The sequence below is a fragment of the Triturus cristatus genome, chromosome 5_2 (assembly GCF_964204655.1).
Source record: "Triturus cristatus chromosome 5_2, aTriCri1.1, whole genome shotgun sequence".
Classification (NCBI taxonomy): Eukaryota; Metazoa; Chordata; class Amphibia; order Caudata; family Salamandridae; genus Triturus; species Triturus cristatus.
In genome coordinates, this window is record NC_140588.1 from 296,071,962 (window position 1) to 296,096,407 (window position 24,446).

General features: G+C 46.4%; 1 protein-coding gene across 1 annotated transcript; it reads right to left on the minus strand.

Moving 5' to 3' along the window:
- Window positions 1-487: 487 nt before the first annotated feature.
- Window positions 488-4,432, minus strand: ID4 (inhibitor of DNA binding 4). The gene is made up of 3 exons (XM_085607054.1): window positions 3,862-4,432; window positions 2,727-2,785; window positions 488-1,804 (listed from the first exon to the last, which is right to left on the minus strand). Exons 1-2 carry the CDS (start codon window positions 4,252-4,254, stop codon window positions 2,738-2,740), a joined length of 441 nt encoding a protein of 146 aa, XP_085463180.1. The 5' UTR covers window positions 4,255-4,432; the 3' UTR covers window positions 488-1,804; window positions 2,727-2,737.
- Between the last annotated feature and the right edge of the window lie 20,014 nt (window positions 4,433-24,446).

Genomic DNA, 24,446 nt, shown 5'->3' on the forward strand with positions numbered 1-24,446 from the left:
TGGAGCAACTGCCATTGTTTTTTTTGCAAAGCGTTTTAAAATGCAAAGCTACCTCAAATATCCTTAGACATTCACATGAACACATAAAAAATGGATAGTACATCAGAGATATGATAAGTGTCTTGTAACAAAGAATGAGGGAGCCATTTAGGAAGGCTGTGCATTGTATAAACCGCCACAAAGCTGCGGTAATATTTTTACCTCGAGTGTAATTTAACACCACCCTCCAGCGGAATTACCACTCCTGTGGATATGGTAAAATCCTGCGCTAGATAATCCGTTAGTGGAAACTATATATCGAGGAAATTAATTGCCTCCGTTTTTTATTCGCTATTATGATGCCACCCTAAATCAAGCACCAGCAGTTTCAATTCCAAGTGCATAATCAATAAGTAGTGACCAAGTACAACATCAGCGCCCTAGAGTTCCATATACATGGAACGTGCGCAATGTATGGACAGCAATAAAAAATAAACCCACAACCGTGTTCCAAGACAGGTAGAATCTAGTTTAATGCTCATATGTAAAAATTACACCTCACATATTAAAGTCTTTCAACTGTAAACAGCTGTAATGGAAATAAAACAAGGCTGTACACAGAAAAAAACAAAACAATCTTGATTAGGTCATTAGAAATTTTGGTCTATCTAAATCAGATTAAAACGGTCTTTTAAGATTAACACCGCTCCATGAGGTTTTCAGCTGTATTATATAAACTGCCCTTTCGGTTTCTTTGAAGGAAATTAAAAAAGCAGCGACTCTACAGTTAAAATAGCTATTGCCCTTTGGTTGCAAGCAGAAGACTGCCTCTTCCTCACACAAAATGCAGCATGCCACACAGCGAAGGTCATGTTCACGCACAGCAAGGAGAAAGAAGTGTCGCATGGATTTTTTGGGGCTAAGAACGATGCTGGAACAATGTTAAACCGAGTTCTGCTCCTTCTAGCATACTGAACATAAAAGGGGGACATTTTTACCATCTACCGACTACACGGGGGGGGTGGGCACAACGAAGGTCAGGAGGGGGGGGGGGGGGGTATGACGTACCAAAAGTCTTGACTGCGTGTACGGACTCCATGTAGTCGCAACCTGGGACATTTCATGTCATGCAATCATGCGGGGCGCTACCTAGAAGAGGTACATTTATAGTGCACATGGACACTTGGGAGGCGGGGGTGGGGGGAAATGAAACACATTCTATATCATAAGAGCAGCTTCCAAACGAGGTCAACATTATTGTTTTTACGAGTGACATACCCACTCGTTAAAAAATGTATTTACATAAAAATAATATTTTAATTAAAAATATTCCATAATTACAGTAGTCTATTAAAGCATATAACTTCTCTCACTTCCACGTATAGAACATCTCTATATACACATTATGAAATGCCATCGTTCGCCTATACAATATGTAACATTCGTGCAAGGGGGGCGTGGGACAAAAAAATGCACTCCCCACTCCCTAGCTTCAAGAAAATCATCTATTTTAAAACAATAGATGTCTCGTTAAAGGTATCTACAATGAACCGGTGGGTTAGTAAAGCTTAAGTTGTAATTACACGTAGAAAGTGTGCCTTTTGCTCCAGTCCAGGCACGTAGATCTGCACCCAGTGCACAATGAACATACACACACACGATGAATGTGAAGACGCCTCTGCGGGTGGCTGGTGAGGGTGGCTTGGGGTTGGTGGATGGTCTCCGTGGGTATCGTTGGTTGGGCTCCGCCAATAGGGGTTGCTTTGTCTCCTTCCGGGTCGGCGGAGCCTCGGCCTCTCCTCCTGGCTCAGCCTGGGCCGCACACCTGTGGGAAGAGGAATGAATAGAAGGGGGTGTGTGAACCTCGCTGCTTCCAGACTGACTGGCGCCACCAACAAAAACACGGGACACGCTTGATCAACAGCCCAAAAACAGAAAAAAGAAGGCCGGGCTGCAAGAGGAGAGGAGCGGGGCTTCCCAGGGCGAAGCTCCCCTGCGGCAGCGGGCGCAGTGCCCAGCCTGGAAAAAAAAAAAACAACAAAAAAAAAAGAAACACTGCCTCGGGTGGTATCACTGCACAGGGGTCTCTGCTAACAGTATAAGGTACGGGAACACCCGCTGACCTCTCTATGGAAACCAGGATGCGTTCAACGCGTGCACTGGGGCCACTCATTGAAATGGAGGGTAATGAACCAGCGGGTTAATAAATAACATATTAAACCTCTCACTGCCACATTCAACCTAATCTCTTCCCAGGGACCCCTCATCAGTAGGGTGCGTGCTAGGCTGGGCTACAGAAGAGCCTACATATTAAATATAGATACTAAGTCTTTACAAATCTACGTTTTCGAGATTGATATTTAAATAAAGTGCGGGCGTTGGCCGGGCTTCACAATTAAACATACATTAAACTGAACATGGGTATCCTTGGTTGGAAAAAGGATAAACTACACACCCTGGTTCGCTTTTTTAGAATTTCCAGAAATTCTAAGGGAAAAAACGTGCTCCCGCACCTCATAACCAATTAATAATGCAGATAAAACTGATTGTTCGTCACGTAGGGCCCGTTTTACTATTATGGTACGCTTATAGATATTGATCTCGTTAGCCTGATGTGACCCTGCTGGGTACCACCCCGGACAGGCTGTAGTATGGTCGCTAGTGCACATAGACTGGAATGGAGTGGCGAGGGCGGAGGTGGATGGAGCCCGCCTGTGCCCTGAGGTGAGGGATGGAGATAGACTCACCTTGCAGCAACTCAGCGGCACAGAATGCTGTCTCCCTGTTTGTTGACCACAGAAGCAGCCTAAAAGAACACAAAACATAAGAGCAGGAGACGGTCAGTACACGTTACCTCAGGTGTATATGACAACACACCCCACTCACACCAGATTCTCCCCCCAAAAGGTCAGGTTGCTCTCGGTCCCCTCCCACCGACCGGATATTTTAATGCCTTACAGCTGCTGATCGGGACACACCAAGTTTGGGAAATCACGCGAGAGCGCATCCATTCGGTCAATGCAAAACATTGAACTGTTCACTCTGAATAAAAACACTAAGGTAAGGAGATGTACTTTCCATGGCTATTGGGTATGGGTGGCTGGGGATACTTCACGTTGTGGAAATAAAAGCCTCCCTGCAGTGGGAGACGTGGGGTGTCTGGCAATACGAAGCTTAATATGACAGCTGGAGGAAGGGTGCAAGGCTGACTGGGGGCGCTTATAATTTGACATCTAGCAACGAGGCACATTCACCTCCCGTGACTGGGTTGGGGGGTGGTTTGACGAGAGTAAAGGACGCGGCCAGTCGCTGCGCAGCTGAGACAGTATGACAGGTCTCATACAAAGGACGGATACAGAATTCCAGCAAAGACGGGGGAGGGGTACCAACCCTTGCATGTGAAGGATGTGCGAAGCTGCCCTCACTGTGCAGGGAATAGGCAACAGACAATGCCAAAACCTGTGCAGGCCCCTCCCGCAATATAGCAGGAATGACCAGCCTGTCAAGGCACCCGTACGCAACACCAACACACCAGCCCATCGTGCGCCAGGGCACCGGCCCATTGTGCACACGAGACCATTATACACAGGGAGACACTGACAGCCCGTCAGCAGGCACCACCCCATTCTGTAGGGGACGGAATACACATGCATCAATCGTGCCCACGAGCGTTAGCATCTACGGACACAAGCTTATTGCGTACAAGGGCACCAGTCCACAAGTACGAACACCAGCCAGTCATGCAAGGCAGACAGACCCCCTGGGATGGACCCCACACACCCCCAGTGTCATCTCACAAACCATATGTCATCATGTGCCATCAGATCACCATTCAGGATTATGGCACCCTGGCTGGTCACTTCAATGCACCCCAGGTCTCACCGGGTCTGTGTTGAGGTCTGCCAGGGGGGTCCTGGTAGGGGCTGGCGGCCGCAGCGCAGGGTGCGTGTCCAGGGCCAGCTGCAGGTCCAGGATGTAGTCAATGACGTGCTGTAGGATCTCCACCCGGCTGACACGGCGGTGCTGAGGGATGGAAGGCACCAGCCTCCGCAGGCGGCTGTAGCAGCCCTCCATGTCGTGTTGCAGCAGGCACAGAGCGGGCGGCTCCTCGCCGGGCCCCGCTCCACAATCCGGCGGCGGTTGCATCCTGCCCAGTGCCGGACTCGGCTCCGGGGAGTACAGGTGGCGCACGGCCAGCTCTCCACAGCCCAAAAGGGCAGCCGTGGGGGATCTCCGGCTCTGGGGCGGTGGCGGCAGGGGGGCGACGGCTTTCATTGGATGGGCAGGGAACGGAGGGGCGGCCGGAGATCCGGTCAGTTCTCTTGGATGAGAGATGTGCGTCTTAGTCTCCCCTTAGCTTTATAGACAACAGACGCACGCGCCGAGCTCGTAACTGCCTTTTTCAGAGCAGCTCCGACGGTTAAGCATTCCACGCACCAGCTGCACTGTCAGTAGCGCTCAACCTCCGCTTCTTTTATAAGCACGAGGTGGGCGGGGCAAATGGAACACCGAGAACCCTTCTGAAAGCTAGTACGGTGAGGGAAATAATGGCAGAAGGGGAGGATCTATGAGGGAACTGAGCCAATCGGATCGTCGGGCGCCTTGCGAGCCTTGGAACGGAGGTGACAGCCAATCGCCAGACAGGTCCATTCCCTGGGCGCCGTGGGGGGTCTGGCGCGCAGGGAGCCGGGCAGCAAACGGGACAGACGGGAGTCAAGCTTACCCGTGAGGTGCGCGGGGTGCGAGCCGGTGCCTGCAGGGGGCGTCCCATCCTCAGCTACCCAGCACTGGAAAGACTCGAGCCCGAGCGAACGGAACGCTCCCCTGCTTGGGGGGTAGCTGTCCTGCTCGGGTATCCTCCTGCATTTCTATGCTAACGTTTTAGGTGTATGCCGCGACCTCTCGCCTAACTGCTCCGTGGTCTTTTGTATCCGGTTAAGAGGTGACAGACTCTTCCATCACATGATTTAAATGTAGCTTTAGGTAAATGGATGTGTAGGTTGAAAATCATTTAAAGCTTTGCATTTTAAATTCAGAATATTAAAATGTGAGTACAAAGACACCATAATCTAGTGTTCCACGGCAGGATCGTGTCGCACGCACGACAGACCCCTTCCCTTTTCTGTGAAAATAATCAATATGTGATCTAATTCCCCGTGGAAAACTTGGGATTTCAGATATGGACTAGCCACGCCGCTCCCAAGTGCATCGCCAGCTGAAGAGGTATGCTGCAAGAGTGTTAGATTTAGCATCTTCTATGTGTTGACTAGCTGTCTGAAATGAGCACATCCTATTGCGAGTGTCTGAAACTGCAGGACATTTCTGGATGTTGGACACTCCTCGCTTCCAGAAGGGTTGCATCAAACATCTTGGAATGCTTCCTCCCACTTTTGTGTGTACCTTTAACACGGGCATAAATTAGAGGTATTTTACGTGAACCCTAAGCGTCAGCCTCATCACTGCAACAGCTTGCACTGTAACACATACCCTGGACACGACTTATTTGTCAAGGGGTAGCGAATTGCACATCAGGGTTGACTAAGTAATGCAGCAAGAAAAGACAAATGACTTGGCACATCTGTGGCAGTATTATTTCCAGCGCTGTAAATGGGATGGTACTGAGAACCAGCACTTTTTTTATTTTGAGAGGCACTTCTCAAGAGAAATATAATACTTTTAATTGGAGAGTACCGGCACGTCTCAGAAACAAGCAGGTACTCTGCTACAGAGTACCTGCACTTCTAATTTTCAATTTCAAGCACTGATTATTTCTCTATTTCGAAATATTAACACATTAATGCTGACTGGGTACGTGTCCCCTTGTTGTTACTAGTGTAACACCCGAATACTACAGTCAGCATCTGAGAGTGACCAGTTAATCCTTGCAAAAGATCTGCCAGTGTGGCACCGCGTGTGTTTTTTATAGCAATTTTTGATCTGTTTGAGCTATAAAAACAATTTTATGTTCAAATTAGCAAATTATACAACAAAAGATCAATTGTGCAGCACATGTGGCAAATCCATAATTATGTGAAAATGCCAAAGCTGCAGAATTGCCCAATTACAGTGGTTTTGCAAATACCCAATGCAACCACTGTACTCAAGCAAGTGCCAGCATTATATACAAAGCGGCCCCTGCTGTCATCAGAACAGGTGCTTACAGATGGCTTTTAACCCTTCCGCTGTAATGCCTTTTCCCCCAAGTGATAAGCCTTTTTTGGCTATTTGGGGGTAGTTCGCGCTTAGGCCCCATAACCTTTTGTCCACATAAGGTATCCATGACACATTTGCGTCCTTTTTCTCCTACATCCTGGTGATTATAAAGATACCCAGGGTTTGTGGATTTCCCTGGAGGGGACTGAGAATATAGCCAAAATACAGCTAAATTGTGGAGTTGTTGGGAAAGAAGCGCTGCAGAAGAAAGTATCCTTTTTTTCTGCTAATGGCATCAACGTAGGGTTTGTGGTGCTAAAATCATCATCTTCCCAACTTTCAGGAATGAGCAGACTTGAATCAGAAACCCAAATTTTTCAACACTGTTTTTCCATTTTACTGGGAATTAGTCAATTTTTCCTAATTTTTGTGCTTTCGACCTCCTTCCAGTTAGTGGTACAATTGGGTGTGAACCCCATAGTGGATCCCAGAACGCTTTACCTTCCTGAAAAGTAGACCAAATTCAGAATTCAGCAAGGGGTCATATGTGAAAATCCTTCAAGGTTTTCCTATAAAATGTACCAGTTGAAATAAAACAATATTTAAATTGAGTAAAAAAAACAAAACAGCTATTTGTGTCTACGTTTTCATCTGCAACTACTTCTTACTATGGCAGATTTTCAAAAGTGATTTACCATTACGTCCGCTGGACTCTTTTGGTTGCAGGGATATATAAGGCTTGTAGGTTCTCCAAGAACCTGAGGAATGCAGAGCCAATAAGTGAGCTGCACCTTGAAATGGTTTTTCTTTGTGTACCGGGTATACAATAATTCATTTGGTAAAATTAAAAATGTGAAAAATAGGTATCAAGGAAACCTATGTATTTCTAAAATAGGCAAAAGATATAGAGTTTATTCAAGTTACTCGACCTGCAAGTCTAGTAAACTCTTTATGATTTTTGAAGGCCTGTTGTGGATGGAACCCAGGGCAGGAGAGCCCAGCCCCAGGGCCCAGCTGGAGCTTCTGAACCCGACCATGCAGGGGAGACCCCCTTTGCCCGTGGGACCCTGTCCCGTGCACTTGAACACGTGGTGGGCCCCGGAACACCACTTTGGCCTTCAAAGTTCTCGTTTGAATATTTGCTACTACCACCAAGATCTGCACCTGCGGCTGCTCCACCTGGGCCCTTACCCCGGGCTCCGTGCCCACCACAGCAGCTCACCTACTCATCGCGGCTTAGCCCCTGCAGCTCTCAGCATCTGCGACAGCCGGACATGGGCCCAATGCGCAAGCGCTACCCATTTTCATGGCTAGTTGTTTTGGCAGGTGATTTGTTTCACACTCCTTAGTGGATTCTGACTTCCATGGCCACCGTCCTCCTGTCTTTATCAACAAACACATTTTCTGGGGTCTGATGGGCATCGGGCCCCTTAACCCGGCGTTCGGTTCATCCTGCAGCACCAGTTCTGCTTACCAAAAGTGGCCCACTAGACACTTGCATTCCATCCTCTGCTCCACACCAGCGAGCCGGGCTTCTAAACCATTTAAAGTTTGAGACTAGGTTGGGATCGTTTCAACCCCAAAACCTCCAATCATTCGCTTTACCAGAAAAAACTTACGGTTCTGAGCGCCAGCTATCCTGAGGGAAACCTCGGAGGGAACCAGCTACTAGACTGTTTGATTAGTGTGAGAAGCTGGCCTGGTATATGATGTCCACTTGTAAGTGGGCACCTTGCACCAGTCCAGACAACTCTTATGGTGATTTAAGAGGTCTCAGGCAACCTTAGAAAGCTATCCAAATGGTTGCTGTGGAGAGCAGCCTTCAGGCTTAGTCTTGAAGGAGTGTAAAGCAGCTTGCTTTACCAGAATGCAATCTTATAGTATAGATTAAATGAAAGAGAACCACACAAGGTATTTATAAAATATGTATTTATTATATATAGGGCTCCCGGTTTTCCTTATTTACGGATTTATACATATAAATACAGACGGAAATCGATATTTCCTTTGTCTGTATTTATATTTATAAACGGTAAAATACGAGTAAATGTTGCCGCGCTAGTCTCCCGCCTTCCGATTCCTGCAAGCAAAAACCCGATGCCTCTGGGTTTCAGCTGACAGGGCAGTATTGTGTAAGGTGCTAATTCTTCCAGCAATAGTGGGAGTGGCGATGCAGGGGCTCTAGAAGGGGTGAACAACCAACAAAGCCCCATTAACAAGCGAATGGTCTTTTAAAGACCTGTGAAGTACTCGGGGGCGGCTGTGTGTAAGCTGTTTCAGCCCGGGCTGCCACAAACGTGGGGGGGGCGGAGGTACGCACTGCCAGCAACCTGCCAGGCCAGTGCACAACTCTTGCATCACCCTCTCTCTGCCATTGCGCGCCATGCTGTTAACAAGACGTGTATGCGGGCCTGGCAGTAATGACTAATCCCGAGAAGTCACTAAAGGACTAATACTGTTCCATACCTGTCCGTAAAAAAACAAAAATAATGAAAACACATTTTCGTCTATATTTATTTGTAATACTAATAAGAAAAAAAAACGGAGTACTGGGAGCCTTAATGATAACAGATTTCTTTCAGAAAGCCCTGTTGGTATATTCTGATCGGCTTCACTGTCATGTCACAGTTGTTAACTTTAGATCCGAGTGCACTTATATCAATTCTTCCCTTTCACCACTTGTCTAACCTTAACAGGTGCATAGTTTTACCTGTTTGTATTTGCTCTCCAGATAAATACCATTCCGTTTCATACAGTGCTTTAATACCGTTCTGTTTCATAAAGCGCTTTTACACCGTTCTTCATCCCGTAGCCCAAACCGGCCACTTTTGACAGAGGAAGCTCCGGGGTATACGCAAATAAAGTGAAATATACTTTCTTTTCAAGTGGCAAAGCCGGGCTTAGTACAGATGTGTCCGCAGCGGACAACGTACTCACTGCAGTGCCTCGCTTCCCAAGTGAACAGTGAAGCGCTATTTTGAGGAATGTGTGTTAATCGACAGAAAAGTAGGGCAAGCGACAGGAGCACAAATACAGCTGATGGCGCCCACTGGAGTTTCTGCGCGCGACACAAGAAGGGACTGAAGTCTGGATTCACTTCTGGAAACGAACCCTTCACGCATGGGATGGGGGTCATTGGGGATGTAGAGTGTCTGACCATACCTCGGACTCCACTGCATTTCATTAAGCAAACCTCATCTGTGAACACGAGTGTTCCAACTCCTCTCAAGAATCACAAGGGATGCTCCACCAAGGCCCGAGGGTGCACGAGACTCCTGTGTGTACTTTTGGCGCAGGAGTAAACCACGCCGGGCGGCAGACTTTCACCCCACTACCACTAACCCTGTAGTCTTGAGCTGCCAATGAGAGCCCTGTGCTCACAATTTTATTACTGGCGAATCACCAGCGCCTTCTACAGAACACGCGCAGCACGTGCTGCACCTGAGGTCATCAGAGAGCCAATCCATGGGAGATATCAGTCCAAGGTTAAGACCGGCTACAGAGAAAGGGAGCCTGGCTCTCGATAAAGCACACTTGACCTTCTCTAGACCTAGTGCTTGGTGGAATGACCTATGCTATGCGCATCCAATTAATACTATTTAATTGACGTTCATCTCATGTGCTCATGAACCATAACACTATTTGGTTACCTTTGAAAGACTACTAAAGACAAGATGTACTGAAATGCACTCCTTCTTTCATCAGGTGGATTCTATATCCACGTTTTGACAGCTGCCTGCCAGGCCAGTGCACAACTCTTGCATCACCCTCTCTCTGCCATTGCGCGCCATGCTTCTGAAAGGTAAGAAAACAAAGTGCATTTGCGTTTCAAATGTCCAGTCCTGCAGCAGCACACTTCCAAAGCCCCTACATGACAGTAACCCGATTCAAGGCCCCATTCTCCCGATTTTTTTTTTAATCTCCCATTTTGCTCCTCTGAAATGTTGGCATGTATGCATACTATATTCATTATTATGGAATATTATCCTTGTGCTTTTCTGTATTTGCTTTATTGTGGTGCGGGCACGGCCCCATCGTATTGGCTCTTCTCCTGCCCCTCCCGCCCCCTTTGCATAGGCTCTTCTCCTTTCCTTCTGGGCCCCACAAGTGTGAGCGGGCGCCGGGGTGGAAGTCAAAAAGCACAAGAGGCCCAGGTGTTTCTTTCTTAGAACATGACATGCAGAATCGCTCACCTTAGTACATAAGGTGAAGCGATTACACTTGTGTTCTGCTCGATTTTCCCGGCCTTCTTGTGAGGAAAGGTGATTGAATGTGACTTCAGTCTCTTACCATTCAAGTCTAAGGGTTAGAGTAGTGAATGGAGCCTATTTACTAGGCACTTCGACATGATCCTGTGCTCTTCCCCATAGATCAGGGCTTGCACACATAGCCTAGGGGATAGATTCGTTAGTATTAGGGATAACCTGTCCTGTAGTGAGGGTATTTCATGGAGCCGTGCTGAATTCAGGCCTGGTAGGCCTCAAACGGGAGAGACTCCATCTTTCTTTCTGCTCCGGCAGCTTGGGATGCTTCTAGGTCAAATGTAATGTTTTAGTTATGAGGTGTTATTCGCTTGGAGAGAACCGGTTCAGGCCGGCCCTTATCGAAGGATTGTATTTTTCTTCATGCCGAAGACACTACATCAGGCCGGCCGGCTGGGAACGTGTCCTTGGTACGGGGAGGTACAAGAATTTGGTGGGCGGCAGGTTACGGGCCGGAATTTTCCATGAGGAAACGCACCTCTATATTAGTGAAAGTCTGAGGCAGTTATATGTTCAGTCCGTAGGCGGTATCTAGCCGTTAGCAGTAAAGCTACTACTTATTCCAGGGAAGACAGACGCCATCTTGAAGGCGGAGAAAAACCGAGAGACAGATACTCTCCTAGCAGAATAGCCAGAGAGGAGAGAGTAGCCGATAAGGAAGAGGTCCCAGTGACTCGGAGAAGGGTGAAGAGAACAGCGCATAGTGGTGCAGATGTGTATCCGTGACTGCGGAGGTGTGACTTCCAGGCGAGCCGAGGCACAGACGAGAAGGGAACCTAGATGACCACTGAGTGCAGGCTACACACTACTAAGGTGATTTTATACATAAGTCAATCCCGGCACTCTGGAGTCATATATTATTCTTATTGGTTATTAGCCAAAAAGAGAGAAGGACACAATGACAATAAAGGTAAACTGACTACGGAACAGATTAGGTCCTCACAAGAGTATATGTCAGAAAGCAATTTAATACATACATTTTACAAAAAGGAAAAACACATTCATGAGCAAAAAAATCAGAACTCCCTAGTTATTTCATGACAGGGAGACTTCAATTTTCTAAATCTTGATACAGATGGATGACAGCCGACACGTGTTTCGTCACGTATAGTGACTTCCTCAGGGCTTTGGAAAGAGTCTTTGAACGCTTTAAATATCAAACATATAATTGTGCTTCTGTTAACACGCAATATTGAGTGTAGATAATTTCAAGAGAAGACTCCGACGTGCGATATGGTTCCAAGAATTATAGAACCTCGTGAAGGTTCGAAAAAGCAAGTTTTGTCGCAAGAAGGTCTCCTGATAAATATATCAGTTGTATGTTGATAATAACAGATCTTCCCCAGTAACTTCTAATGCTAATATTCAGGGATGCTGTACCGTGATATGAAATTAATTTGTGAGACTGAATCGATGGGACGGTCTTCGTGTAGTCGTCTATGTAGTGATTTTTAGTAAATTATTTGTTGGCTTCATCAAATTAGGTGAAGTGCACGAACCGGCTCTGGTAAGCCCTCCTAGTATGGTGGTTCTTGCCCGAAACTCGACTCCCGTCCCCTCGTATCGGCAATGGACGCAGAGTCAACAAATAGTGGCTTCTTTTATTGGGGGCTTACCAGAGCCGGTTCGTGCACTTCACCTAATTTGATGAAGCCAACAAATAATTTACTAAAAATCACTACATAGACGACTACACGAAGACCGTCCCATCGATTCAGTCTCACAAATTAATTTCATATCACGGTACAGCATCCCTGAATATTAGCATTAGAAGTTACTGGGGAAGATCTGTTATTATCAACATACAACTGATATATTTATCAGGAGACCTTCTTGCGACAAAACTTGCTTTTTCGAACCTTCACGAGGTTCTATAATTCTTGGAACCATATCGCACGTCGGAGTCTTCTCTTGAAATTATCTACACTCAATATTGCGTGTTAACAGAAGCACAATTATATGTTTGATATTTAAAGCGTTCAAAGACTCTTTCCAAAGCCCTGAGGAAGTCACTATACGTGACGAAACACGTGTCGGCTGTCATCCATCTGTATCAAGATTTAGAAAATTGAAGTCTCCCTGTCATGAAATAACTAGGGAGTTCTGATTTTTTTGCTCATGAATGTGTTTTTCCTTTTTGTAAAATTTATGTATTAAATTGCTTTCTGACATATACTCTTGTGAGGACCTAATCTGTTCCGTAGTCAGTTTACCTTTATTGTCATTGTGTCCTTCTCTCTTTTTGGCTAATAACCAATAAGAATAATATATGACTCCAGAGTGCCGGGATTGACTTATGTATAAAATCTGTTAATTACGAGGATTGCTTTGCATGATACGTATAATTTAGTACTCAGGTAGTAGGGTGCTTTCTAATCCCGAGCGGCACCATTTATCCAATTTGTTACTGATTTCACTGTTTCTCCGGCAAATATTACTATACACCCAACTTGATGTTAATTATTGCTATGATGTGCATCCTCTGATACATTACTACCCCAGTTTTTTGTTGATGACTACTAAGGTGATGTCGACCCTTTCTTATTAGAGTGTACAACTTAATCTTTCACTTTTCTTTGCAGGTTATGTGTTATATTGTAATGTTATGTGATTGCGTATGTAATGAGTAATAAAGTACCCAGTTTGTAGTGAACCAACATGTGCTGCGTGTTCTTGTATGAGAGGGTAGCCTATTCTTCTAGTCAGCTGCGGCTACATGAACAGATGTTAACCCTGATCAGGTAAGTGGTAACTGAATAAGGGAAAGAGGAGCCCCTCGAACCGGAGAACAGGCTATGCTCGAACTGGCAGTCCTTGTGTGATCTGATGAATAGTGAGACTGATTCCCTTTTTGTATGTTATGGTGATCATAGGATGAACTGTCGTATGAGACTGCCGTCTGGGTAGAGAGGTCTGGATTCGTATGGGATCGCGAGGCCGCCACTTGTGATACTGTCGTATGGGCAGAGAGGTCTGGATTCGTATGGGATCGCGAGGCCGCCACTTGTGATACTGTCGTATGGGCAGAGAGGTCTGGATTCGTATGGGATCGCGAGGCCGCCACTGGTGCTGAGACTGCCGTCTGGGTAGAGAGGTCTGGATTCGTATGGGATCGCGAGGCCGCCACTTGTGCTGAGACTGCTGTCTGGGTAGAGAGGTCTGGATTCGTATGGGATCGCGAGGCCGCCACTTGTGATACTGTCGTACGGGCAGAGAGGTCTGGATTCGTATGGGATCACGAGGCCGCCACTTGTGATACTGTCGTATGGGCAGAGAGGTCTGGATTCGTATGGGATCGCGAGGCCGCCACTTGTGCTGAGACTGCCGTCTGGGTAGAGAGGTCTGGATTCGTATGGGATCGCGAGGCCGCCACTTGTGATACTGTCGTATGGGCAGAGAGGTCTGGATTCGTATGGGATCGCGAGGCCGCCACTTGTGCTGAGACTGCCGTCTGGGTAGAGAGGTCTGGATTCGTATGGGATCGTGAGGCCGCCACTTGTGATATTGTCGTATGGGCAGAGAGGTCTGGATTCGTATGGGATCGCGAGGCCGCCACTTGTGATACTGTTGTATGGGCAGAGAGGTCTGGATCCGTATGGGATCGCGAGGCCGCCGATTATAAGAGGTCTTGGTATGTATAGTAGGAATTCCCTGTCCTTAGGTGGTAGATATATGTGGTTACCTATTGTAAATAGGCCCTAGGGAGGGGGAGGGGATAACGTTCTGGCTGGGTTAGTGAGGCTCTGATGAGCGGGTTCTATCTGATCCGAAAACCCAAGCAGAACATTTGGCGTCACGAACCGTTTACGAAACCTGTGTGCGTTGTGGTTGTATCGTGTTTGCTTTCGGCGCGTGCGTGGTTTCGTTTGTATATTATTTGTATATAATTGTGTGTGTAGTTTTTTTTTTCCTTTCTTCTCTTCTCCTTTTCTCTTTTTCTTTCTTTTCCGAGATGTTTTCTAGAAAGTCGAAATCTACTTTTAAGTTGCCCGTTGATATTCCCGGCTGGGATTCAACGCCTTATGAAGCCTTAGCCCGTGAGTGGGCTGATTCTACTGGTTTGAGTGAGAATTGGAATTCTTTTTTGGAGCTGGCGGAGCCGGCTACTGTGATTACTTGTTTACAGAAGGCGCCGGTATCTAAGGGTGATGAGCTTCCCGTTTTGGGGCGCAGAGGTTGGATTGTTCTGTCTGCGTACAGGATTCTGCATGAGAGGTTGTTGAAGTTACAGAAATTGCATAAGGATGTGGAAGCGAACTTTGTTGAGATTCAGAATGCTCATACTTTGTTGCGGTGTCAAAATAAGTTGCTTGCTGACAAACTTGAGACGTACCAAACTATTGCCGAGAGGGCGGCTGTGCGAATTGCTCGTTATAAATACAAGAATCGGCGTGGTCGGGTTTCGACGCGAAAGGTGCGTCTGGTCGTGGCGAAAGCCGGACTGGATTGGAATCCTGATGAATGGGATGGTAATATCTGGAACTCGAGTGATTCTCCTTCCTCGGGTGAGGAGTCTGCCAAGCGCGAGTCCTCTCGCTTCGGCCGTGATTGTAAGTCTGCTTCTTGCGCCTCTGATGGTGCACCCCGTGATTGCGCTCGTCCTTCGAGTGGGGTCGATGCTTCTTACACTGATTGTTCCTCTATGTGTACTGGTCGAGCTCCTTGTGATGCTCGTCCCGCGGTCTCGGTGCATCCAGTTTTTCGGCGGAAGTTGCAGCAGGCTCCCGGTGCTCCGAATGGTATTGCTTTAGACTCTTTGGAGGATTTTACTCAACAAGAAATTAGTGATATTTTGCAGCGATTTCGGCAGCGAGCTGGTGAGACCTTACTCACATGGATGGTGCGCTTTTATGAACTGGGCGCTGCTGGCATTATGTTGGATGCTGGCGATTGTTTGAAGTTTTGTTCCTTGAGTTCGGATTCTACTGTACAGGATCATTTTCGTAACTTTAATGGTGGTGGTCAAATTACTTTGCTTCAATTGGCGACTGAGGGTTGTAATCAAAAATATCCTACTGAGTCTGACTGGCCTGTGAATGACAAACCGTGGTATACTTTGCGCGATGCTGCACAACGTCTCAAAGAGGAGGTGATGAAAACGGCAATTTTTCTGAATACTGCTGACAGGTTGCTTGATGGTTTGTTGACATCTTCTGTGCGGAATCGTATTATTCGTTCTTCCCCTGTTGCTTATAAGCAGGTCATGATGACTTTATTGATTAATCAGACTGGTAACATATTGTCTATGGTGCTGGAATCGGTACGCCAACTCGGTGAGTTGGGTGACTGGTTTAAACCTGAACGGCAATCCCGGCCTGACACTCGTACTCCTGGTGACAATAAACTTACTAGACGTGATATGTTTTTTGGTCTTATGGCCGATGGTGTGCGGAAGGAGGACATTGACGGTGAGACTACTTCTCGTTTGTGGGAAATGTTTCGCAAACGTGGCTTGGATCGAAAGGAGGGTGCCCGGCGTGTTCGGACGACTGAGTGTGATCGTGGTTTTTCTGACGGTAGCGGTGATGACGACCGCCGTGGGCGCTCTGATCGTCGTGATGATCGACGTTATGTACGTGATTTGTCCCCCCGTCGTGAGAGAGACAGAGAGAGAGAGGGGGAAAGAGAAAGGGGGAGAGATGATTATGTTAACAGCAGACGTAGAGATGATAGGGATCAATCCCCTGAGTTGAGAAGGAGAGAGGATCGACACAGATTGACCGATCGAAACCCGCAGTACAATGCAGAGGACAGGAATCCATTTCGTAATAGAGATGGATATGAACAGGAGGTATCGATACCTGAGAAACGTGAGAGTCTTTATCCTGATTTATCCTGGTACACAGAACGCAGTAAAAATGACTAGGAAATAGGTCAAGCTCCAGTACACAGATGGGCTCACAGAGATAATAGACCCTATGTAGATATTGATATTTATTGGAGACATCGTAATGTCCAAAGGGCCCGAGCATTGGTAGATACAGGAGCGGAGGCCACTCTTATTCATGGAAAATCAAAGAAGTTTAAAGGTCAGCCTTTTACAATTACCGGATTAGGTGGAAAGGAAACTCCCGCAGTTCAAACTTTACTTGAAATGAGAATAGGTAGAATTCCTAGAAAAGAATACTCTGTATTAGTGGTACCACTCTTAGAATTCATAATTGGAATTGATATTTTGAAAGGAATGACTTTGCACTTAGATGATGGATGTTACCAATTTGGAACTAAACATTATATATCGTCCAGGCCTGTACGGGTTGGTCGTTTAAGAATGCCCCCCATAAAAGTTCCCCAGGCGACAAAAGTGGTTCGTCAGAAGCAGTATCGTATTCCAGGTGGTCATGAAGAGATTAGTACCACTATTCAGGAGTTGGTGGATGCAGGAGTTATAACCCCAGTTACTTCTGCTTGGAATAATCCTGTTTGGCCTGTACGTAAGAGTGATAATTCTTGGCGCATGACTGTTGATTATCGAGAATTGAATAGACACACACCCTCTTTGACTGTTGCAGTACCGGATGTTATTACCCTAATTGAAAGAATCCAAAAACATCCAGGTACATGGTATGCGTCCATTGATATTGCTAATGCTTTCTTTGCGATTCCGATTGCCCCTGAGTGTCAGGAACAATTCAGTTTTACGTGGAACGGGCGTCAGATGACGTTTAGAAGTCTTCCCCAGGGCTATGTGCATAGTCCTACGATATGTCACCGGCTGGTGGCAGAGCATCTGGCTGAGGTACCGGTTCATCCGCAAATTCAGATATGTCACTATATTGATGATATTTTGATCCAAGGTGAAACACAAGAGGAAGTTCAGACCCAATTGGACAGAGTCATTGAGTGCCTGCGTGAGAAAGGTTTGGAAATCAACCCGGATAAATTACAAGGTCCGTCCCAGGCTGTGAAATTTTTGGGTATTAATTGGCATGAGGGGCACCGAGAAGTGATCCCTCAGGTTAAACAGAAAATTCTTGATTTTGCAGTTCCGAGGAATAGGAAAGAAGCCCAAAGCTTCATTGGTTTGTTTGGTTTTTGGCGCCAGCATATTCCTCATTTGAGTCAAATATTGGCCCCTTTGTACCATGTCACTCGTAAAAAGAATGCATTTGAATGGGATAAACCACAACAAGATGCGTTCAGTCTGGCAAAAGAAGCAATTCAGCATGCTCTGGATTTATGGCCTGTATGTGATGGTGATGTGGATTTGAATGTGTCTGTACAAGGCCTTTATGCGAATTGGAGTTTGTGGCAGAAACAAGGCAAGAGTAGAGTACCGTTAGGTTTCTGGACCAAAAAGTTACCTGGTGCTGGTGAGCGTTATACACCTTTTGAGAAACAGTTACTTGCATGTTATTGGGCTCTGGTGGATACCGAGCAATTGACTTTGGGACATGATATAGTTTTGCGACCTGAAATTCCTATCATGCAGTGGGTTATGAGTTCGCCGAAAACTCACCGAATTGGACACGCTCAAGAGGCAAGTGTGATTAAATGGAAATGGTATATACAAGACAGGGCACGTGTGGGACAAAAAGGAGTTGCATCTTTGCATGAGCAGGTGGCGCGGGCGCCATCGACTGAGACTGAGAGTGAATGTTCCGTACCTTTAGTACAGGAGTCTCCTGTTAAGTGGGGTAGACCTTTTGATGATTTGTCCGCAGAGGACAGAAACCATGTCTGGTTTACGGATGGTTCAGCAAGGTTCATAGGGACGAAACGGCATTGGAAGGCGGTGTCCTATAATCCGATCACACAAAAATTGCTGAGTACAACTGGTGAGGGTAAGAGCAGTCAATTTGCTGAACTCTATGCTGTTTATCAAGTTCTGAAACAAGAGTTACCTGGCACATGTCATATTTTCACCGATTCTTGGTCTACTGCCAATGGACTGGCAGTTTGGTTACCGACTTGGCATTCCCATAGTTGGAAAATCCATTCAAAAGAACTGTGGGGAAAAGAATTATGGCAGGAGATTTGGGAAATGCTCCCACAGAGTACTGTTACAATCTTCCATGTGGATGCTCATACCCCGATAGACTCTCTTGACAAATTCTTTCATAACATTGCAGATGAGAAATCTAAAATTGCTGAGGCAGTGGTGGACAGGCAAGATTCTGATATTGCGGGATTGGCGAAATGGGCCCACCAGAAAGCAGGACACTTTGGAGAGAAAGCCACTAGCAGGTGGGCTGCTGATCGAGGAATTTATATTCCCCTAGATTTAATCAAAAATGTTATTCTACATTGTCCCATTTGTCAGCATATCAGGCAGCGCAAAGTGCCCCAAATTGTTAAAGGTAATTTACATCGCGGGAAATTGCCCGCTCAAATTTGGCAGATTGATTACATCGGTCCACTTCCTATGAGTAGGAATTGTCAATATGTTTGCACTATTGTTGATACATACAGTGGCCTGTTGGTGGCCCTTCCCTGTAAGCAAGCTACCCAATTGAATACTATTAAAACATTGGAATTGATTATGATGTATTATGGTGTGCCATTCCAAATTCAATCTGATAATGCATCCCATTTTCGTGGAAGATTGGTACAGGAATTCTGTGTGGAAAACAATATTGAATGGGTGTTTCATATACCATATTACCCACAGGCCTCGGGTCTTGTGGAGAGGTTGAATGGCCTGCTGAAAGATCAGTTACGTAAATTAACAGATGACAAGTATAAGAATTGGCGAGACTTTTTGCCTCAAGCGCTATTGATTTTGAATAACCGTCCTTTTCTAAATGCTGAATCCCCACTTATGCGTTTGTTTCCTCCGAATGTTGATGCTAAGCCCAATAAAATCAGAGAGACTGTAATGTACTGGGAAATTACTCCCGGAGCTTTGGCTCCATGTAGAGCGACCCCAGGGTCGGCAGGTTTAGACTTGCATGCCATGGATGACACCGTTATAAAAAGTAAGAATCGAGTCATCATTGAAACTGGTGTTGGTGTTCATATACCAACTGGGAATTTCGGATTAATCGCCCCTAGATCGGGGCTGGCTGTAAAAGGCGTTCAGGTGCTTGGAGGGATCATTGACAGTGATTATCAGGGAGAGATTAAGGTGCTCCTGCTGAATAGCAGTGAGGTTGACTTACTGATACATCAAACTGACCGAGTGGCTCAATTGCTAATAATGCCTGTTTTCAGTGGTGAGATCACAAAAGGCACTGCCCCAACGTTGCTAACTGTACGAGGCCAGAAAGGTTTTGGCTCCACAGATAATCCTGGGGCCAGAGTTTGGGTGCAGTCGCCTAAGAATCCCCCTGAACAAGCAGAAGTCATTGCAACCGGTCAAGACAACACCATTTTAGTTATGAGACCAGGGAAAGATAGCTGGGAAGCAGTCCCGGCTGACAAATGTTACTTACGAGAATGAATAATGCCTGTATTTGATTCTCTTTCAGATCATTCTTTGGACTGTTGCTGCAGGATGTGTCGGCGTTGGACTCCTTTTGGGCTGGTACGACGAGAGAGGAGGGATCCCATCAACCCGGGCTGAGTTGAGAACCCGAGTGTCGCGTTTCTTCGCTGCGTGGGATTCGTCGTCGAACTTTTGGACTACGTTAGCCAAACGAGTGACTAAAGCCCCTCATTTCTGCTTGACACCGATGAGATCGGTGACTGACATTCTAGCGACTTGTTTAGTTGCTGTCCCTGCTTCATTGGAGACTTTGACTCATATTTTTAATATATCGAATGCTCGCCCCAATGTTCTTCTGGGCGATTTTGCTACCCATGAGTATTGCCCCTTGTGTACTGTACTGTCAGACCCGATACCCCCCATCCAGTCCCAAATAGTTACCTATAATATCACACAGGGTGATTTGTGTTTTTTCCTTACTTGTGATCCTAGTGCGATTTCTGAATGTATGCATTTAAGATTGAAAGGTGCCACTTCATTCACCGCTCATGAACGAACTTTGTGCCTTCAAAGGACACCGAAAACATGTACTTCTGTTCAGAATAACATGACTTGCAAGAGTTTGGTAGTTAACCCCAGTCATTATCGCACGATGTTACTACCTGCCGGATGGCTTTTCTCATGTGGTAATACTTCCTGGCCATATATCCCCGCAAATATTTCTGGAGGCCCTTGTGCCATAACTAGACTGAGCTTGTTAATGTTTTCATCACATCCGAATGCCAACTCTCGTGTGATTCGAGATACAGTGAGGTTACAGGAGGATTGTGACTCATCTTTGCATTTATATTCCAAGTCTGAATACCTTAGCCTGGCTATTTCAATTGTTGGTGTTCCTGCTTTGGCAGTTTATAATGCCAAATCTATTGGGAAAATGGCCTGCTGGATGGTAAAATCCATTAATCATACTTCTACAGTCCTGTCTGACATGCTATTAGACGCCCAGGGTGAACGTAGAGCTATCTTGCAAAATCGAGCGACCATTGATTATCTTTTGCTTAAACATGGACACGATTGTTCTGATTTTGAGGGTCTTTGTTGTTTTAACTTGTCTGATCATACAAAATCCATTCAAGCTCACATTGATAAACTACATGACTTGACAGAAGAAGTTAGAAAACACATTGACCAGGGCTGGTTTGACTGGCTCTTTAATTGGTTACCTGATTGCATATGTTACGTCAGATATTAGGAGGTATTCTGGTTACTATCGGCATTTTGATTTCTATCTGTTGCTTTATTCAGTGTATTCCTTCACTACTTCAATTCTGCACACCTGGTACTAGACATAGATCAGTTAGTCTTGTTTCATATTATTCTTCCACAGATATTAGTTCTGTTTAATGAATGTATAATAGACTGAAGTCAAGGGTGAAATGTTCTGCTCGATTTTCCCGGCCTTCTTGTGAGGAAAGGTGATTGAATGTGACTTCAGTCTCTTACCATTCAAGTCTAAGGGTTAGAGTAGTGAATGGAGCCTATTTACTAGGCACTTCGACATGATCCTGTGCTCTTCCCCATAGATCAGGGCTTGCACACATAGCCTAGGGGATAGATTCGTTAGTATTAGGGATAACCTGTCCTGTAGTGAGGGTATTTCATGGAGCCGTGCTGAATTCAGGCCTGGTAGGCCTCAAACGGGAGAGACTCCATCTTTCTTTCTGCTCCGGCAGCTTGGGATGCTTCTAGGTCAAATGTAATGTTTTAGTTATGAGGTGTTATTCGCTTGGAGAGAACCGGTTCAGGCCGGCCCTTATCGAAGGATTGTATTTTTCTTTATGCCGAAGACACTACATCAGGCCGGCCGGCTGGGAACGTGTCCTTGGTACGGGGAGGTACAAGAATTTGGTGGGCGGCAGGTTACGGGCCGGAATTTTCCATGAGGAAACGCACCTCTATATTAGTGAAAGTCTGAGGCAGTTATATGTTCAGTCCGTAGGCGGTATCTAGCCGTTAGCAATAAAGCTACTACTTATTCCAGGGAAGACAGACGCCACCTTGAAGGCGGAGAAAAACCGAGAGACAGATACTCTCCTAGCAGAATAGCCAGAGAGGAGAGAGTAGGCGATAAGGAAGAGGTCCCAGTGACTCGGAGAAGGGTGAAGAGAACAGCGCATAGTGGTGCAGATGTGTATCCGTGACTGCGGAGGTGTGACTTCCAGGCGAGCCGAGGCACAGACGAGAAGGGAACCTAGATGACCACTGATTGCAGGCTACACACTACTAAGGTGATGTCGACCCTTTCTTATTAGAGTGTACAACTTAATCTTTCACTTTTCTTTGCAGGTTATGTGTTATATTGTAATGTTATGTGATTGCGTATGTAATGAGTAATAAAGTACCCAGTTTGTAGTGAACCAACATGTGCTGCGTGTTCTTGTACGAGAGGGTAGCCTATTCTTCTAGTCAGCTGCGGCTACATGAACAGATGTTAACCCTGATCAGGTAAGTGGTAACTGAATAAGGGAAAGAGGAGCCCCTCGAACCGGAGAACAGGCTATGCTCGAACTGGCAGTCCTTGTGTGATCTGATGAATAGTGAGACTGATTCCCTTTTTGTATGTTATGGTGATCATAGGATGAACTGTCGTATGAGACTGCCGTCTGGGTAGAGAGGTCTGGATTCGTATGGGATCGCGAGGCCGCCACTTGTGATACTGTCGTATGGGCAGAGAGGTCTGGATTCGTATGGGATCGCGAGGCCGCCACTTGTGATACTGTCGTATGGGCAGAGAGGTCTGGATTCGTATGGGATCGCGAGGCCGCCACTGGTGCTGAGACTGCCGTCTGGGTAGAGAGGTCTGGATTCGTATGGGATCGCGAGGCCGCCACTTGTGCTGAGACTGCCGTCTGGGTAGAGAGGTCTGGATTCGTATGGGATCGCGAGGCCGCCACTTGTGATACTGTCGTATGGGCAGAGAGGTCTGGATTCGTATGGGATCGCGAGGCCGCCACTTGTGATACTGTCGTATGGGCAGAGAGGTCTGGATTCGTATGGGATCGCGAGGCCGCCACTTGTGCTGAGACTGCCGTCTGGGTAGAGAGGTCTGGATTCGTATGGGATCGCGAGGCCGCCACTTGTGATACTGTCGTATGGGCAGAGAGGTCTGGATTCGTATGGGATCGCGAGGCCGCCACTTGTGATACTGTCGTATGGGCAGAGAGGTCTGGATTCGTATGGGATCGCGAGGCCGCCACTTGTGCTGAGACTGCCGTCTGGGTAGAGAGGTCTGGATTCGTATGGGATCGCGAGGCCGCCACTTGTGATACTGTCGTATGGGCAGAGAGGTCTGGATTCGTATGGGATCGCGAGGCCGCCACTTGTGCTGAGACTGCCGTCTGGGTAGAGAGGTCTGGATTCGTATGGGATCGTGAGGCCGCCACTTGTGATATTGTCGTATGGGCAGAGAGGTCTGGATTCGTATGGGATCGCGAGGCCGCCACTTGTGATACTGTCGTATGGGCAGAGAGGTCTGGATCCGTATGGGATCGCGAGGCCGCCGATTATAAGAGGTCTTGGTATGTATAGTAGGAATTCCCTGTCCTTAGGTGGTAGATATATGTGGTTACCTATTGTAAATAGGCCCTAGGGAGGGGGAGGGGATAACGTTCTGGCTGGGTTAGTGAGGCTCTGATGAGCGGGTTCTATCTGATCCGAAAACCCAAGCAGAACAACTTGTCATGTTTAAAGAAAGAAATAATAGCCTTTGCATCTTGACAACTCCTGGATGGATTCCTCTGGGAAGCCGGCGTGAACTAGCCAGCACAAGCATCCACGTAGGGGCTGGTCGTGGGTCAAAATGCAAAAAGGGTATTTCTTTCTTTTAACATGCCATGTAGTATAGCTTCGAGTTATGCCCTAAATTGAAGTTATTCTGCGTGCTATGTTTAAAGAAAGAAATGCCTTTTTTTGCATTTCGACGACTGCTCGTTCGAAGCTGTCGGGTTTGATAATATCTGTGTAGCATCCATAGAGGGTCCTCAAAATACAAAAAGAGCATTCCTTCTGTAGTGCTGTAATCTCCATGAAGCTACATTTCTAGGAAGGGTCTTGCGGAGGCCATGTAGGTGAGAAGAGAATGTTTCAGAATTAAATTACTTCCTTGGTCTTTTTGAAGCCAGTTGAATTTACTTAAAGAAATGCTGCCCGTTTACTTGCATTTCTAATTTTTGTGTCTCAGAGTATCCTCATTGAGGCTTAGGCAGTGACTATAGTTCTTTTAAATTAAGTGTGCCTTAGTTGTCAATGCTTCAACATATTTTCAGAGTGCAGCACATGGGCAGGAGTCGGGTAACGAATTGTACAAATGCTGGCGAATGTTCTTTGCTGAAAGTTGAGGTCAATGAATTTTCCCGTTTGTTTAGACCCCATGAGGCTAAAAATGTTTTCTCAATGTCATGTGGTGAAGACCAATTGACAGCAAACTGTCGGGTTTATATTTTCAAGTTTTCGGATAGTAAAAATGTATTGCCCTCCAAGATCCATGCAATGTGCAGTCAGGGCTGTGACTAAATCCAGGCTTACGTTTCTTTCACTATCCTTACAGTAAAAAGCCACGCACAGGCACAGGGAGATTAAGTGATTTGCCCAGAATCACAGGATGCTGAAGCTCTAACAGAATCTTT